This window comes from Zingiber officinale, chromosome 2A (genome assembly GCF_018446385.1).
Source record: "Zingiber officinale cultivar Zhangliang chromosome 2A, Zo_v1.1, whole genome shotgun sequence".
Classification (NCBI taxonomy): domain Eukaryota; kingdom Viridiplantae; phylum Streptophyta; class Magnoliopsida; order Zingiberales; family Zingiberaceae; genus Zingiber; species Zingiber officinale.
This window is the reverse complement of record NC_055988.1, coordinates 37,285,726-37,303,676: the sequence shown is the minus strand read 5'-3', so window position 1 is coordinate 37,303,676 and position 17,951 is coordinate 37,285,726. Positions and strand designations below refer to the sequence as shown.

The window sequence follows — 17,951 nt, the reverse complement described above, 5'->3', positions numbered from 1 at the left end:
GTCAACATGTCCACCATGGACATTCCAAGACCTAGCCTTCCTAGGCATATGTCTCCCCTTCTTGGGATTAATGTCTTGGTTCTCTATTACCTTCTTCTCCTTAGGTAATGAGAATTTAACTTTCCTAGGACTATCATGCATAGGTCTCCTAGGGTTATGATCAACATTTACCCTATTCTTATCATGATATTTAAATCCAAAATTTTACATGGGCATACAATGATAATCAAAATCATTTCTCCTAGCATGCATGGGAACATGAAAATTTGAATTGCATTTCAAATTAGGGTATACCTTCCTTACCCTTGAAGCTCCCCCTTGATTTGAGCTCCTCTTCTTCTTCTCCCATTTCTTTAGATGCGCAAGCTTCTTGATTTCCCTCTTCTTGGGGCATTTTGTGTGGTAGTGACCCTTCTCCCCACACGTGAAGCATGTAATGCACATTCTCGTCCTTTGGCCTTCTTCATTCCTACAACCCATGTTAGTATTCAAAAAAACTTGATTGAGTTTAGGAGTAACCTTCTTCTTACCCAATGGACACCTACTCTTGTAGTGTCCCTTCTCATTGCAACCGAAGCAAATGATATGGTCCTTTGACTTTGCTTCGGTGGAGGTGCTCACTAGGTTGACCTCCAAGATCTCTTCTTCCTCCGTCTTGGATTCTTCTTCAACCCTTGAGGATGTTGACGATGCTTCTTCATCCTCCTTCTCCTCCTTGGAAGTTGAGCATGACTCAACTTCCGTTTGCTCCTCTTCAACTTGAGCAACTAGACTCATCTCAATGGGTTCTTCGTCCTCTTGTGTAGGTTTAGGTTCTTCTTGTAGAACCATCTTAACCTTGCTCCACAACTCGTGGGCGTTCTTATACTCACCTACACCATTTATCACATGATTAGGCAAAATATCAATCAATATAGATATTACCTTTGAATTTGCCTCCGATCGTGTGGTTTGCTCTTCCGTCCAATGTCGTGGTCGGAGCCTTTTTCCCTTCTTGTCTCTTGGGACTTCGAACGGGTACTTGATCACCATCATTGTATCCCAATCCGTGTCGAAGAAGACTTCCATCTTCATCATCCAAAATGTGATGTCCCCAAGGCTTCCTTCTTCAAACTTTGGCGGTTCTATCAAGCCGGTCATCTTGTGCTTCCTTGGCGGTTAGTCCAACGGAGAGCGTCCTCGCTCTGATACCACTTGTTGGGGATCGGACGGCCGGCTTGAAGGGGGGTTGGATAGACGGCACCCGCAAATCCTCGCTTCTTTCTACAACGTTAGTGCGCAAGCGGAAATGCAAACAAAGCAAGTAGAAAGCTAAATACTAAAGGAAAGAATGCAAACCAAGCTACACGAACATTTACGTGGTTCGGAGATAAAGCTCCTACTCCACGGCGTGTCCGTAACGTGGACGATCCCTATCCGTCGGTGGATTACTCCCCGGAAGACCTCCGGCTAGCTCAAACCTCCTTGTGGGTGGAGAAACCTCACCACAAACTCACCAAGACCTCTTGGACACAAGGGAAACTCTTGAGCACTTGTAGACTACTAATTAGACCTTAACCAAGTCTAATTTCGTCAGGGATAACCAAGCTTCCAAGCCTTGGTTATATAGGGCGCGGGTTGAAAACCCCGCCTACCAGTCGACTGCCAAAACATGCAGTCGACTGCCCTCAGTGGAAATTCGACCGTTACATCCCAACAGCTCGATTCCATACGAACAGAGACATTCTGTTCGCTGCCAGTCGACTGCCCCAGTCGACTGCACCAGTCGACTGCTAAAACATGCAGTCGACTGCTACAGTACTGTTATAGTACTGCTACAGTAACGCTATAATACTGCTATAGTAACGCTACAGTAAAACCCTAAAACTAGGATTTTACTCCGAGTACAATCTCTCATGCACTCGTACCCTCACCCTTACAACTCATTTGACACTTCATTTGCAGCTTTGACCTCTTGCCTTCAAGTCTACTTCCTTTGGCTCTCGTCCCTCGAATGCATTCAAGCCCGCGGCTCGTCCCCAATGCCATCCTTCGCGTATGCCTCGAAGTCGCTTCCCTCGGCCCTTGTCCTCGCTGCCTTGTCCACGGTCCCTCAGATGCTCCATCCTTCACCGGACCCGAAGCCATCAACCTGAGTCACATGTGTATCCTGCAGTCCTGCACAACTCAAGTACACATATCAAATACAAGGGTGAACCTAACTTAAACCCTTTGCCCAAACACCAAAACACATGGTCTCGCGGACCATCGGGATTGCTCCAACAATTAGTTCCTTATAAATTATAAATAGTAGCCCACAACCAAGATGGATTGGGATAACCCATTGGAATAGTTTTAGTGTAATTTGGTAATAATTTATCTTGACCATAAAATTACACTAGTACACTATGTGTGTATTGAGCAGGATCATTTGAGGTTATTCCTTTTATACTGACTGCATAAAAGAACATAACCTCTGTTATTATGGATGTGCGTACTCTTAATCCCGATATAATAACAATCACATATACTTAGTATTTATTTCTTTAATTATCAATGGGTGAGATTTATTCGTTAAATTAATAGGCCCGATAAGTTGGTAAATAATATTATTTATATGGGGTGTTGTTGATTATAGAAGGAAATTGTGCCCTAGTTATCTAGGTTGATGATGTCCCCTTGAGAAGCTCATAAGGATTATCATGTAAACCCTGCAGGTGGACTTAGTCCTGCATGATAATGAAGTTGAGTGGTACTACTCTTAGAGCTAGATATTAATTGAGTTATTAGTAACTCATTTAATTAATGGACATTCAATATCTTAAATACAGGGAAATTAATGCACTCATGATAAGAAGGATCTCATAATGTAATATGGGATTAGTGCGGTAGTTTAATAATAACTCTTTAGTGGTATGAGTTATTATTGATGAACTTGAGTTGAGTGTTCGGGTCGAACATAGAAAGCTCAAGTTCATCAGAAGGACAAAACTAAATCCCCCTCTCGGTCCCTGCTGTAGCCTCTATAAAGCCTCGTGTTCACCCGTATTAATTTTGCTTCTTACCCAAATGAGGGGCCGACCACATCCTTGCTTGGTGTCCAAGCAAGGGGCCGGCCAAGCCCTCTTGTTGCCCAAAATGTGGGCCGGCCAAGCCATGCTTGGTGCCCAAGCATGGGGCTGGCCATACAAGAAGAGAAAAAGAAGTTTTGTTGAAAACAAAATTTTGTTAAAATCTTTCCTTTTATAACTTTCTACAATGGATTAAAAGATAGATTTTAATTTTGTTAAAATCTTTCCTTTTTGTAGTTATCTACAATAGTTAAAAGAGATATTTTAATTTTTTAAAAATCTTTTCTTTTTTATAGTTATCTAAAATGGTTAAAAGAGAGATTTTAATTTGTTAAAATCTTTCCTTTTTTGTAACCAACCATTATAGGAATAAAAGGAAGATTTTGTTTAAAACAAAATTTTGTTATAATCTTTCCTTTTATAGCTATTTACAATGGTTTAAAAGAGAGATTTTAATTTTGTTAAAATCTTTCCTTTTTTGTAACCATCTACAATAGCAAATAAAAGGAAATTTTATTAAAAACTTTCCTTATTAGCCACTAGCAAAGATTATAAAAGAGGAGGAAGGGATGCTCTCTAATAATACAACCTAAGGCTCTCTTTTTTTTATTCTCTTTGGTGGCCGACCCTTCTTCTCCCTTTCTCTCTTGAGGCCGGAACCTCTCTTCAACCTTGGTGACCGGTTGCTTGGTGGAGAAGAAGAAGAAGACCTCTTCACTTTGTATTCTTTGGTGGCCGAAAGGTTGGAAAAGAAGGAGAAGGTCGGGTGTCTTCATCTTGGTAGATCGTCTCCCACACGACGTCCAAGAAGAGGAGAGGAATATAGCAGAAGATCAAAAGGTATTTAAGATACAAAGAAAGGTATAACTAGTTAATTGTTTCCGCAGTGAACTACTTTAGTTTTTCTTTGTATGGATCCTGAAATACCAACACAAGAGGCTAGCGATTTTGTAATTCAATTTTGTGTTTCTATTGTGGTCTCTATAGTTAAACCTAAGGTTACTGTAATAAGTTTAAATATTCAATTTCTTTGAAATGCTTTGTCTAGGAAGTGGTGGATGATCCCATACCCAAGAAGGTCGAGTGTCTCGCCATGTTTAACCTAGAAGCCAATTTTTGAAATAGATATTTAATCAACTTGTGTAATATGGTTTAACTTCTGAATAACACATGGGTTGAACTTGGAATAAAAATGTTAAGTTCCGTTTCCAATCTAATTTAACTTCTGAACAACAACTTGGATTAAAAATATTAAATTTCGTTTGCAATCTAAGTTTAACTTCTGTAGAGCACATGGGCTGCTAGGAAAAGTTCTGTTCTTGTATAAATTTTTGAACAAGGGAAACAGAACAGAATTCCAATTAGCATCCAACAAGTCTAGCACCAGCTGCCACAACCCAACCTGGTGGTTGCTGCCTCCTCTAGCTGACCACCACCGTGCGTAGTGAGTTGCTACCGGAGAAGAAGCGGTCGATTAGAGTAAACACTAACTAAATACGATTGTTGTGATTGATTAAACAATTTTAATTGGAGTTTAATTAAATATTCTCTAATTAATCAAGATTCAAGATTTAGTCATGGATCTAGGAAGGATAAAATCTGGTGTATTGTTTTGAGGTGATTAACTTTTTGTAAATGCTGAAAATGATGATGTTAATTAGAATTTGAGTGTAAATAAATGTGGATGATTCTTGATGCTAGGTTAACAAATTAAGGAAATTAAATTGGAGCATGTTAATAGGAAGGTTTGATTGATTGGATGATTAATTAGGTTTATTACTTGATAATCGGAGTTTGATACATAGGTTGTTGGATTTGAAAGAGATTAGTTGAGATTGATAGTTAATTAATCAGAAACAATCATAACCTATAATAGAGGGTTTAAAAGTGATTTAGGATTTAATTTCGTTACCCGATCTATAGTGGATCTAAGTTTTAATTGTGTTATTGGTTGTAGGTATATGATTCAAGTAAGTTGTCTAGATTAGAGTACATTTAGAAACTAGTTGATAAAGTACATGAAACTAGTTAATTGGCATCTACAGTGGATCTAGGTTTCTGACCTTTGTAGTTCATTAACCCTAGTACATGAAACTAATTGATAAAGTAGATTAATTACCTTGCCCTACTCGTATTATAACTGAACTTGATACTTTTATGCTTGATCTTAAAGATGATTTATTTATTTCTCATATAGTCTTATCTTTAAATATTCATATTCTATAGTGTACATGCGTGTTTGATGTATACCATAGGAGTGACATATTGATTATTCATATTCATGTAGTGTGTACACGTGTATGGTGTGCACTATAGGAGTTATTTTATTTGACAGCCTATACTTTGTAGTGTACACATGAGTGTGGTGTGTACTATAGGTGTTACTATTACTATGCATAATGTTTAGTAGACATTTGTTGGGTCTTTTCATACATATAGATATATGTGATTTATAGATCATGTTTCTGGATTTACTTATGTTTACCAAGTTGTTGTATTGATAATGACAATGTTTGAGTCATGGATATTAGCATTGTGCACATTATTGCATTGCTTGCATGCAGACGAACTATGTCTCGCTTATGATCCAGAGGATTGTCAATTATATTCACTGTCTAGTAGGTCATTTAAGGGTAGTGGTAGATAGAGTTGGATGTAGCTTGTCCCGTAATGTCCACTCTGTCATTCGTAATAGTGGTAATATGATCATGAAACATGCAACACAATCATTAATTATTTCTTTATTGCCCAGGGTAATATGATAGCGGTAAGATGTCTTTTCAATTTCTAAAGTATCTAAGATCAAGTCCTAATTTTAGTGAATTAAACATATGGATTTTCCTTATTTAGCGGTTAATCTAAAAATACTAGATTGATGGGTCGCGTATTGTGAGCGTTCTTGATTTATCCGGATGATCAATAAAAAATTTTCATGGAACCAAATCAGTCACTCCAAAATTAATGTATAAACTGAATACCTTATGCCAACTAACAAAAATACTAATTATTTATTCTGTCTAAGTACATTTTCCCATTAAAAAGAAATGAATTTATATTCTACAAATAAATTACATGTCTTAGTAAATATAAGATTGCTTTATGGATACGTTTGGGTTCAACAGCTTCATATGGATACCTATCCTCTCAATTCTATAAAAAGGTAAAAATCTATAATCCTAACACCTTATATTTATATGACTACCTCATATTATTGGGAAGGAGTAAATCAGAAAATCAAAATTAATCATCACATGAAAGAGTAATTTCCCATTTTTTAAACAAGGTTTGACCCTTATTAAATTCTATAAATCTATTATATGATAATTAACTAAACTATGCCCTAGAGGCGATACCTATCTTCTCAAGCTCACATAGAATCTTGTCGATCTCTGAATGTGATGCATCACCCACAAGAAACAAATGAATATTGCCAGATATCTCAGTCCAACTGTACCCTGGTTGCTTCTTCACTCTATTTTGCCTCATCATGGCCCTCACTTTAGTCACTTCCCTCCACATACCAGCTTCAGCATAAATATTTGACAACGCCACATATGCCCCTGAGTTTTCAGAATCCAACACGAGTAGCTTCTTAGCCGCCGACTCTCCTAATTCGACGTGAGAGTTCGTTTGACAGGCTGCTAGTATAGCACTCCAAGCAAAATTCCGTGCTTTAAGTGGCATTCCTCCCACGTACTTGCATGCCTTCTCTAAATGGCCTGCACGGCACAGCGCATCGACAACGGAAGCATAGTGTTCAGCCTTCGGTTGTATCCCGTATTTGGAAATCATTAGGCTAAACCAATTTAAGCTATCTTTTATCTTTGCAGGACGTCCCAGCGCAGACAATATGCTTAGGAAAGTGATGTCATCGGGTGTGATGCCATCTTCTTCCATCTCATTGAACAGAGAAACAACTTTCTCTTGGTTGCCATGTTCCGAGAATGCTGCGATAATTGCATTCCAGGAGACAAGGTCTTTGTTGTGGATGTTCCAGAAGAGCAACTCCGAATCACTAATGCACCCGCCCTTGCTGTACATGGTCACCAATGCGTTGCATAAGGACACGTTCAAATGCCAATTGGTGGTTTTAATAGCGTAAGCATGAACAAGCCTCCCTTGTTGCAGCAAACCGACAGACGAACATGTTTTCACGACTGCAATTAACGTATAATGGTCAGGTTTCATACCGGTTTCTAGTAGTTGGATGAATAGCTTCAGTGCTTCCCCGGGATGATCATTGTGAACATAGCCTGACAGCATTGCGTTCCAACAGATTAAATCCTTATGTTGAATCCCATCAAAAAGTTCCCTTGCTTTATCCACTCTGCCCTGCTTGCAGTACCCGGTGATGACCGTCGTGATTGCAACTAGGTTCTTCTCTGGCATTCTATTGAACAAGGTTCGAGCTTCCTCAAACAGGCCATTTTCGCCGTACCCGCTTATAATGGCACCCCACGATACAGTATTTCTCTTGGGCATTCGGTCGAACAAGTTGCGGGCTCTATCAACTTCTCCTCTCCGAGCGAGTCCATCTATCATGGCGGTGTATGAGATAACGTTTTTCGCAGGCATTTTCAGAAAGAGTCTCTCAGCGATGTCCCAGTGCTCGTACCTTACGAGGCCGGAGATGGTGGTGTTCCAGGAAGCCACGTTCCTACAACTACAAGGCATGTTGAGGAAATAATGGAGGGCCTCTTGTGGTCGACCGTTGTGGAAACAGCCTGTGATGAGGGAGTTCCAGGAGACGGTGTTGGGGTGAGGCATAGTTTGGAAGAGTCTCTTGGAGCCGTCGAGGTCGGAGTTGTGCCAGTGCGCAGTGAGGATGGCGTTCCAGGAGACGGTGTCGCGGATGGGCATTTCGTCGAACAGTTGGCGAGCAGCATGGAGCTGACCGGTGCGGCCGAGGGAGGCGATCCGGCGGTTGTGATGAAAGAGCTCGGAAGGGGAGAGAGTGCGGGGACGAGGCTTGGCGGAGGAGCGTAGTACAGAAGAAGAGGACTTGGAGAAGGATGACATCCGAGAGTAGTAATACAAAATAAGTGCTTTCTCCTCTCTTCCTTTTGTATTGCTTTGTTTTTTGTTTTTTTTTTTAATTTTATTTTAAATCAGAAAAAAAAATAATAAAACAAGTAACATCGAACCTAGGTAACGATCCAATCCTATCAATCAAGTCCTACAAATTTTTCCTACCGACCGCTAGAATAAATCGAAAAATACTCGTGACGATGATCCAAAAGTCCAACATCCCATAGTTGTATATTTTATTTGAAAAAATTTTCAAAAATACGTCATAGTTAGAGATCAGATCGTAGGTGACTAAATGATAATTTAATGCTTTTTCACTGCATTGTAATCCCGGGGCTTATTTTAAATCATAAAAGTACTCTAAGAGTGCATTTCATTTTAAATTTAACAAAATCACTCGCTTGATTTAATGTATTTCTCTAGACGCACCTCTCTCGGAGTATGTTAAATGTGAATGGAAAAAAAGATAGATGAAAAAACAAGATAGATGGGAAAAAAAAAGACTCCATTGTAAAAATGATTTTAATTTTACATTAAAAGTTTTGTGGTTTTATAATTGATTTATAATGAATCAAAAATTTATGAGAGTTGTGGACATATAGACGGAGAGGTTCTTTCTCATGTATAGACTAATAGAGGGTGTAAATTTAAAACTCGGATTGCTTTGGATCTACATGACTTGTGTGCGACCATGACTTGCTCGCATCAAATGTTAAACTAGTCAGGGGTAAAATTTACCAAACAGATCAATGTATATTCCTTTTACTCATCTTATATCCACTACATGATCTATGTGTCAATTCTCACTATGCTAATTATTTCACAACTAGCCCATGTAATAGTTCCTTTGTACTATTGATTCAAATTACTATGCTAATTATTTCACAACTAGCCCATGTAATAGTTCCTTTGTACTATGGATTCAAATTACTCAAATGCATGTCCAAGAAAACCATCCTCTTGACATATTTTACTTTGGCCAAAGACTTATGAATAATAATTGAATGATCAAAAAGGAGCAATAGAAGGGAGGTGAATATCGCTCGTTTAAAACTTTTTCTTTTCTCATAAAAGCAAATAAGATAAACAACGGAAAATAGAATAGCAAAAGAAAGACAAGTGACTCAGGTTATTACTTAGTTTAGAGCCTATGTCGACTCCTACTTCAAGACCCGCGATCCTTGATCGCACCATTGGACAATTCGCTATAACTCTTCTTTCCAAAATTTTCGGAAAGAAGCAATTCATACAGATGAAGGTATAAGATAGTAACATCCTACTATCTTATATGAGATTAAGTATAGTGCAAGCTAAATGTAAATATACAGAAAAGAATAGCGATGAAGATTGTCGGCACTTGGTCGGAGTAGTAGCTTTCTTGATGATGACCAGCAGAGTAGTAGGATGAACAGAGACTACGCATAGAGATGAACTGATGACTAATACCTTGCCTTCGACCTCGAGCTCCCTATTGATACGCATGGTTCGATCAACCAAAAAGTCATTCGGTTGACTAATCCTTTCAGTCGACTGATCCTCCTATCGGTCGAACGAACCCCGTGCTTTCCTTCTTCACTAAGATCTGATCTTCGCACATTTATGATCATTAATGGTTTGGTTAACTAATCACCTTATTCGGTTGACCAAATAGTGTAGTTTCCTTGTTCGCCGAGATTCGCCATTATGTCTTCATTAATGCAGTAATCGTTCGGTCGACTGATCAACCTGGTTTCCTTCTTTGTTTTGGCTCGATCTGATCTCTGTCATGTCATCTTTATTCGGACGATCGATCTGTCACTTAAACTATCTTGCTTCGATCTAATCTCTGATCTGAATCAACTTGGTTCGATCGACCAATCCATGGATTCGGTTGACCAATCAGACTTGTTCTTGTAAAACAGAGTTAAAGCATATACTCTTGCAAAACAGAGTTAACACAGTGATAATAGATAATGCATGAATAGTAATCAACATGACAACTGTCTTTATCTCAACTTGGAAACCTTCCCGGTTTCTTCAGTTGGATTAGCGACTTAGAGTTTGTTCCTTTCCGAAACATGCCCTAATTGCCGCTCTTCTCCAGTTGCTTACCTCAACCTACTTGCCAAACATGGTCCTCTAGACCTATTTGAAATTTCTCTGCTCAATGTCTGATCCATGATCCACTAAGGCTTTTCCTGCAATACTATATTAGCCAATAACAATAATAGTAATATAGAACACTATGGTAAAACTAAACTTAGATTTACCTAAATCCGCTAGTCTGGTCGACCCGGCACGGTCGACCAGAAACCAACTGTACAATTTTGGTTGGAGTTCACTCCTCCAAGAATTCTCGTTACCTAAGGTTACCTCCCCCTAGGATTTTTTCTATCTGAATTTACTCACTAGAGCCTAGAGTTACCTACCTCTAGGGTCTTCTCCACCTGACTTCACTCACTAGGACCTAAGGTTACCATTCACCAAGACTTAGTATTGGATTGGTCGACCACAGATTCAATATTAGATCCTCCAGACCTATCGAATCCTTCTACCTAGCTTCCACGTTATATCGAGATTTCCCTTATCTAGCGGCCACTAGGACTTCCCTTGACTAACTGCAGTTAGGACTAGTCACTCGGTTGACTTCTCACACTTGTCTAACCATGACTAGGACTTCCCTTGATCAAACTCTATTAAATATATTTGTCGGGCATTAAAACCTTAGAGATCAATTGCACCAACAATAATCTTGATAAGAGGTCATAAGGTATATGTCTTCTTATAAAAGGAGTAGTGAATCTTTACGGTCTTTTCAAACACCTTTGGGTATTAACTTATACACAATCATCCCAAACTTGCACATCCTAGGAGATGATTGTCAATATGTGATGTGTGTAGGTAATTTCATATCTACTTATATTTCATGAATATAATTTATATTTATTATAACCTATTTCATTATTATGTCATACTTCTTTATTTATTTTCATTGACAGAATGTCATTTGGAGCGAAAATGGAGCAAAAACACACATTGAACCAACTTGTAAAAATCCAGCAACCTGGCCGTGCCCCCTGGTAGGATCGTGTGTTCTCTCTCATGGAAAATCAAGGGTAGGTCGTGCCTACCACCAACAGCCAACAAGGGGTGGCCATGTGAAACCACACAGTCGTGCCGCCCTTCCAGAGTCGAATCATGATTAGGTTGTGTCAAATGGCATGGTCGTGCTAAGTTTTCATAGGCAAATAAGGGGTTGGCCATGCCAATTAGAACGGTTGTGCCTCTTCGATCAAGGCTTTTCATGCCTAGGTTGTGCCAAAAGGCATGACCATGGCGGAGAAAATGAGGGTGCTATGCCCCCTTAATATAAAAGGGGATTTTCTCCCCGTTTCTTATATCTTGTGTTTGGGACTTCATCCTGTTGGTGTGGTTAGCGCTAACGATTTAACCCAGGTTTTGATGAATGACAAATCAGGTTAAGTTAGTTTGTTGTTGTTGTCTAACACTCTGATCGAGTGTGCAGGAGAAGTCCAGACTGGTCGACGGGCTGACTGGATGTCTGGCACGAAGCCCAGCTAGGTCGACGGGCTGACCGGATGCTGGCGAGAAGTCCAAGCGGGTCGACGGGCTGATCGGACGCTTGGCGAGAAGTCCAACTAGGTCGACGGGCTGACTGGATAGCTGGCACGAAGTCCAGACGGGTCGACGGGCTGACCGGACGTCTGGCAGGTATGTGAGGTAAGTCACTGGAGGGGAGTGACTGCGAGGACGCATTCCCGGGAAGGGAACATTAGGTGTCGATCCGACTTAGAACCATTTTGGATATCTAAGTCGAGATCGTGACTAGATTCCGGTCTCGAAAAGACGGAATCTAAGTCATACTCTTTTTATTTATCTGTTGAACTTTAACTGTGCTAACAATCTGTTTTACAGGATGTATATTTGCCTCGGACTAACTCTATTTTGCAGGAGAAGGAATTCCTGGAAATAGGAGGTCCGGGCGCCCGGAGGTCCAGGCGCCCGGAAGGGATCCGGGGCGCCCCGAGGTTCATATAAAAGAAGGGTCAGAGAGGAGCTTTAAAGAATCATCAGAAAGAAAGTCTTCTACTGCTTGCTCTGCTACTATGCGCTCTAGCGACACCAACGAAGATCCGACAAGACGCTCCTTTACTTTCTTTTATTCTTGTCGGTACCTGTCTTTATTTTTCTAGCATTCCTGTACTAATTGTAATTATTTTTCGAACTGCTAGTGATTGCCCAACGAAAGTACTCACGGAGTACGGGCCTTCGAGTAGGAGTCGTCACAGGCTTCGAACGAAGTAAAAAATATCGTGTCTCAGTCTTTATTATTCCGCTGCACTTAACTCTTTTTAAAACGTTTTTTAATCGATATTCCCCCCCCCCCTCTATCGACGTTTCACGATCCAACAAGTGGTATCAGAGCAGGTACCGCTCTGATTTGGTGCAACCACCAATTAGACAGGGGGTGGAATTACTTTCTTTTTCCTTCTTTCTTTATCCTAAATTCTAAGTTGATATTATTATTAATTTAGGAATTTTTTTTGTTGCAATTAAGTCTAATTGGTGCAACACCAATTTAGATACAGCTATTATTTTTTTCACCGCACTACTAATCCAAGACCAAGTCTTGGAACATTTTTTTTTTCTGTTTACTTGTGTGCAGAATGTCTCAACTAGAAGGCTTTAGCACAGTACGTCCTCCCCTATTTAACGGGGATGACTTCTCATATTGGAAGAAAAGAATGGAGGTATACCTAAAGACAGACTACGATCAATGGTTCAGCGTTATAAAAGCGTACCGAACTCCAGTCGACAACTCCGGAATTCCACTAGACTCGGAACAGTGGACTCCGGACATGAGGAAAAAGGCATCAACAGAAAACAAGGCTATCAACACGCTACATTGCAGCCTAACATGAGAAGAGCTGAATCGCGTCGGACCACATCAGAATGCAAAAGAATTGTGGGACAAATTGATCGAGTTGCACGAAGGAACAAGCGACGCGAAGGTAATAAAAAGAGACCTACTTTTAAATAAAATATTTAATATAAAAATGCAAGAAGGGGAAACGGCAAGTCAACTGCATGCAAGAATCAAGGACGTTCTTAATGGACTCCACGCGATAGGCACTAAATGCCTTTCCTCGTAATAGCCTGTGGGCATCAATCGTAGATGCCTACAAAATTTCAAAAAATTTATCTAAATTAAAATTAGACGAGCTTTTCTGTGAGTTAGAATTACATGAACAAACTAATGCGGGAGTCGAGAAAGGTATTGCTTTATTTGCAGGCTCATCCAAGGAAAAGAAGAACAAGCCTGAATCCGAAGAAGATTCTGATCAAGATACCGAAGATGAAGAACACCTGGTGAACCTGGTAAGAAAAATGTTCACTAGGAGAAAAAGAAGCTTCAGCAAAAAGGACTTTCAAAAGATCAGTTCTCCCTCGGAACAAAAGAACGTAACGTGCTTCAGATGAAACAAAAAGGGGCATTACAAGAACAAATGCCCAAGACTGAAGTTCGATAAACTGAAGTCAACCAAAAAGAAGGCCCTCAAAGCAACGTGGGACGATTCCTCGGATGAATCAGAGGCAGAAGAGCAGAAACACCAGAGCCATCTCGCACTGATGGCCCGCGAAGCTGAAACGGAAGACGAGTCGGAAGATGAAGACGGATCTGAACCCGAATCAAGCCACGAGTGTCACGCCCCAGAGGAGACTCTGTCCGAAGAAATTTCGGCAGCATCTCCCCTGTACGGCGGACAATAAGAAACTTTCTACATATCACATATACTTCAGCCACAGGCGGCTGGAATGATAACAAAAATAAAAACAAACACCACGCAGTTTATAAAGATATTCAGCCTCTGGCTGTCACAACCACGCAGTTAATAATAGTAATCAATAATAGTAGGACTCTGACTCGAAATCCACCCTACTCCACTACACTCGTAAAGCTCAAATCCAACGAACTCACCTCTTCTGCCGTCCAGGCAGGCATATAGTAGAATAAAAACCAAACCATCCAAAAGACCATCAAACGGTAACAATCCGTACAATATCCATAAATAAAATCCAAAACAAAACTAAAACATAGTCTGATGGAAGAAAAACCAAAATAAAGCAAATAACAACCTAGTAGAGAACTAGCTCTACGTGCAGATGGGGGGCCAGCGACTGGAACTGCTCCGGACAGCCTCAACCTGAAAATATCAACAATGGAGGCGGGGTGAGTCCAACACTCAGCAGGTACAACTGATATGCATAATAAAACAAATAACAGACAACACTAATCATGCGTACAGTCTCCTGAATATGAGGAGGATAAATGCAACTGAAATGAAATCAGAAGATAACTGTACTGACCGGATCAAAGTATAAAGGTAACAGGTCGTCAGACCGAGTGAGTCATAATCCTGTATGCATGTCAATCAATGCATCCAAACAAATGCAGCATATAAGTGCAGCAATCACAAGCGAATAAAAATGCAATAAATGTATATGTCAACCCCATACTCTGAAATCAATGCTCCTGTGCAATGACAGAGTAAACGGGATGCTGTCGGAGTACTCCTGTCCTGTGACCCCAAATCATAAACGGGGGAGCTCAATGCTCTCATCTCCCGGTACACGATGACGGGGAGGATATCTCTGCCGGCTACCACGCTGAGTCTCCTGACCAACGGAGCCAAACAAAGTCCACCATCTGCCGGCTACCACGCTGCTACCCTAAATGCCAACGGAGCCAAACAGAGCGGAACTGACTGCCGGCTACCACGCTGAGTCCTCAGACCAACGGAGCCAAACAGCAGAACCGCCACACACCAGCCAGATATACAACTAATCCATGGGTGGTGTGTGCAGTACATGTAACTGGCGATGGGCTCAACCAAAGTGAAGCCGACAATCGCACAGCATGCAAACATGATGCATGATACTAAGCATGGCAATCTCATGAATAGCATAGCAAGATCCATACATAAATAAAAGGTGTACCACAAATCAATGTATCAGATGGAAGGTACACAAACAGATAGGGTATCATATAAACCCTAGGTCCTGAACATGATGTATCACATGGTTGGGTCACTACCGAAAGCATGTATGGTCGGGTCAATAATAACATGCAGTGCATAATAAATAAACAAACAACATGTAACAGATCATGTAGTGACCAACCGAATCAAAAAAATAACACAATCATTGCTATATGTTAAACACTTTATTATGCATATCAAAAGACATAAGTCAAAGTACCCGCCTCCAATCGAAATGGTCCAACTCGGACGTCGAGATGCTCGTCTCGAATCAAAGTCCTGTGTTAAATCGCACAGTTTAGCTAATTTAATTATAAACAAATAGCTAAACAAATTTCTAACCCACTAACCAGTTAGGGTTAGTTTCGTTAACCCCAATTACACCATTACATAACTTCCAAACCTAATTATTAATTATTGCTAACTCAACTAGCAATAATCTACCACAAATATCAAAACCCTAATCCTTACCTTAATTCAACAGGCAGGAAAGGTGCTGTCGATTGCTACAAAAAGTGGCTGCCGGAATAGGGCAACTCTAATATCGCCGATCTGTTGTACCAAGGATCTGAAAAACCAAAAGGTACCGATCTAATGTTATGATCAACAGTAGCTATAGAACAAGAACAGAACACTAGATCACGACCTAAACCCTCACCTTTCTGTCACAATACCGTATCACCACTGCTCTGAGGAGGAAGAAATGCTCACAGCTAGGGCACAGAGGATTTCCGGTCGGCAGCACTGCTGTGAGAAGGTCTCGGCTCCGGTTAGAGTGGCGGCAGAGAAGTAGAAGGGCACAGAGCGATCGGCGGTGGCTCTAGTCGCCGGCGGCAGAGAAGAAATTGGCCGGCACTGTGCAAAAGAGCAACAACCTGTGGCCGGCGCTCGGCTTCGTCTCGGCGCTGCCACCAATCGAGAGAAGGCGCGGGTTCTCGGGTGGCGGCACTAGGGCACACGGAAAAAAAAGAAGAAAACAAGGTTCGGGGTTCGGCCGGCGGTAGAACTAAGGCAGAGAGGAGGGTCGCTGGCGTCGGCAGAGGAGAGAACCGTCGGGGCCGGCGGTTAGGGCAAGGAGTCGAGCACGAGGAAGAGGCGTCGGCGCGAGGAGAAAGGGTGCGCTCGGGTGCGCGAGTGAGAAAAGAAACGGCGAGGAAATAAAGAAAAATATAAAGAAAAAGAAAAAGAAAAGGAAAAGGAAAAGGAAAAGAAAATAAATCTTTTCCTCATTAAAACAGGGTAACCTAAACAGACCTTTCCCGGACCCTGTTTTTGTCCCCGTTAACATGTCCATACGAGCTCCGAAAAATTCTCGAAAAATTTCTAAAAATTCCGGAAAATTCCCTTATCATTTTCGGTATTTTACATTCTCCCCCACTAATAAAAATTTGGTCCCCAAATTTCGTTATCTACCATCAGCAAGTACTAACAACAGATATATAGTAGAAATGCTGAACGGTAAATAAATCACATACCTCAAGTGAAAAGATGGGATATCAAGATGGGGATATCGAGCTCGGATCGTATCCTCAAGCTCCCAAGTAGCCTCCTCGTCTGAATGAGGCTGCCATCCGACTTTAACCAGCCGGATAGTCTTGTTCCGCAACTGACGCTCCTTCCGGTCGAGAATCCGTACCGGAATCTTCTCATAAGTAATGTCAGGCTGAAAGGAGAACTGAGATTATCTATCAACACATGTATCAGATCGGGTACGTATCTCCTCAGCGTAGATATGTGGAATACGACGTGAACGCCTGCCAAAGACGGCAATAGTGCCACCCGATAAGCTACTGCTCCAATCCTTTCCGAGATCTGGAAAGGTCCAATGTATCGCGGAGCTAGCTTACCCCTGAGGCCAATCTCTTCACCTCTTTCGTGGGTGAAACTCGCAGAAATACCTGGTCGCAAATGAAGAACTCTAAGGGTCTCCGACTCCGGTCAGCATAACACTTCTAGCAGTCTTATGCCTCTGACATCCTCCGTCCGATAGTAAGGACCACTCTGCCTCGCTGAGCTCTATGAGGTCCCAACAACTGGGCATCTCGGATTCTCATCCTGATCTACGACTGAGCACTTATGGTAACAAGACTACCCTGCTCGGTCTGTCCCTGCTCCTCAAGGTCTAACACAGAGAAACCCTGAATCAAGTCTATAACCACCACTCGGTAGCAAGTTAAAGTCCCTCTGGACTTCTGTCTAAGTGCATCGGCAACCACATTAGCTTTTCCCGGGTGATAGCTAATGGTACACTCATAATCCTTCAGGAACTTCATCCATCTCCTCTGTCGAAGATTAAGTTCCTTCCAAGTAAAACAGATATTTGAGATTCGATGATCAGTGAGAATCTCAAGGTAATATCATACAGGTAATGCTGCCAAATCTTCAGGGCAAAAAAAAATAATAGCAACCAACTCCAGATCATGAACTGAGTATTTTCTTCTCAGGCTCCCTCAACTATCGAGAAGCATATAAAAATACTCAACCGTGCTGCATCAGAACAGCACCCATACCTTGTAGAAACGCGTCGGTGTAGAGGACAAATCCGTCCTCTCCAGAAGGTAAAAACCAAAAATCGAAGCCGACAACAATCTCCGCTTCAGCTCCTAGAAGCTGATCTTGCAATCCTCAATCCAAGTAAACTTCACGCCTTTCATGGTCACGCGTGAAAGTAGCATAGCTATGTGGAAGAAACCCTCGACGAAAAGTCTGTAATATCCTGCGAGTCACAAAAGACTGCGGATCTCCTACACTGATTTCGGCTGCTCCCAACAGTAACAACCTCTATCTCCTGTGGAACCACGGTACACTCCTACTGGTGACCGTGTGTCCCAAA

At 41.2% G+C, this 17,951-nt stretch overlaps 1 protein-coding gene and 1 long non-coding RNA gene across 2 annotated transcripts; both read right to left on the bottom strand.

Moving 5' to 3' along the window:
* Positions 1-6,071: 6,071 nt before the first annotated feature.
* Positions 6,072-8,079, bottom strand: LOC122041040 (pentatricopeptide repeat-containing protein At4g02750-like). Its single transcript, XM_042600573.1, has one exon. It carries the CDS (start codon positions 8,067-8,069, stop codon positions 6,384-6,386), a length of 1,686 nt encoding a protein of 561 aa, XP_042456507.1. The 5' UTR covers positions 8,070-8,079; the 3' UTR covers positions 6,072-6,383.
* Positions 8,080-15,337: 7,258 nt separating this feature from the next.
* Positions 15,338-15,853, bottom strand: LOC122039592. Its single transcript, XR_006128257.1, has 3 exons — positions 15,777-15,853; positions 15,590-15,686; positions 15,338-15,397 (listed from the first exon to the last, which is right to left on the bottom strand). It is a non-coding gene; the product is annotated as an uncharacterized LOC122039592 (long non-coding RNA).
* Between the last annotated feature and the right edge of the window lie 2,098 nt (positions 15,854-17,951).

Bases quoted from the DNA above. Each gene is read 5' to 3' on its own strand.
- LOC122041040 (XM_042600573.1), bottom strand. From the start codon at position 8,069: ATGTCATCCTTCTCCAAGTCCTCTTCTTCTGTACTACGCTCCTCCGCC.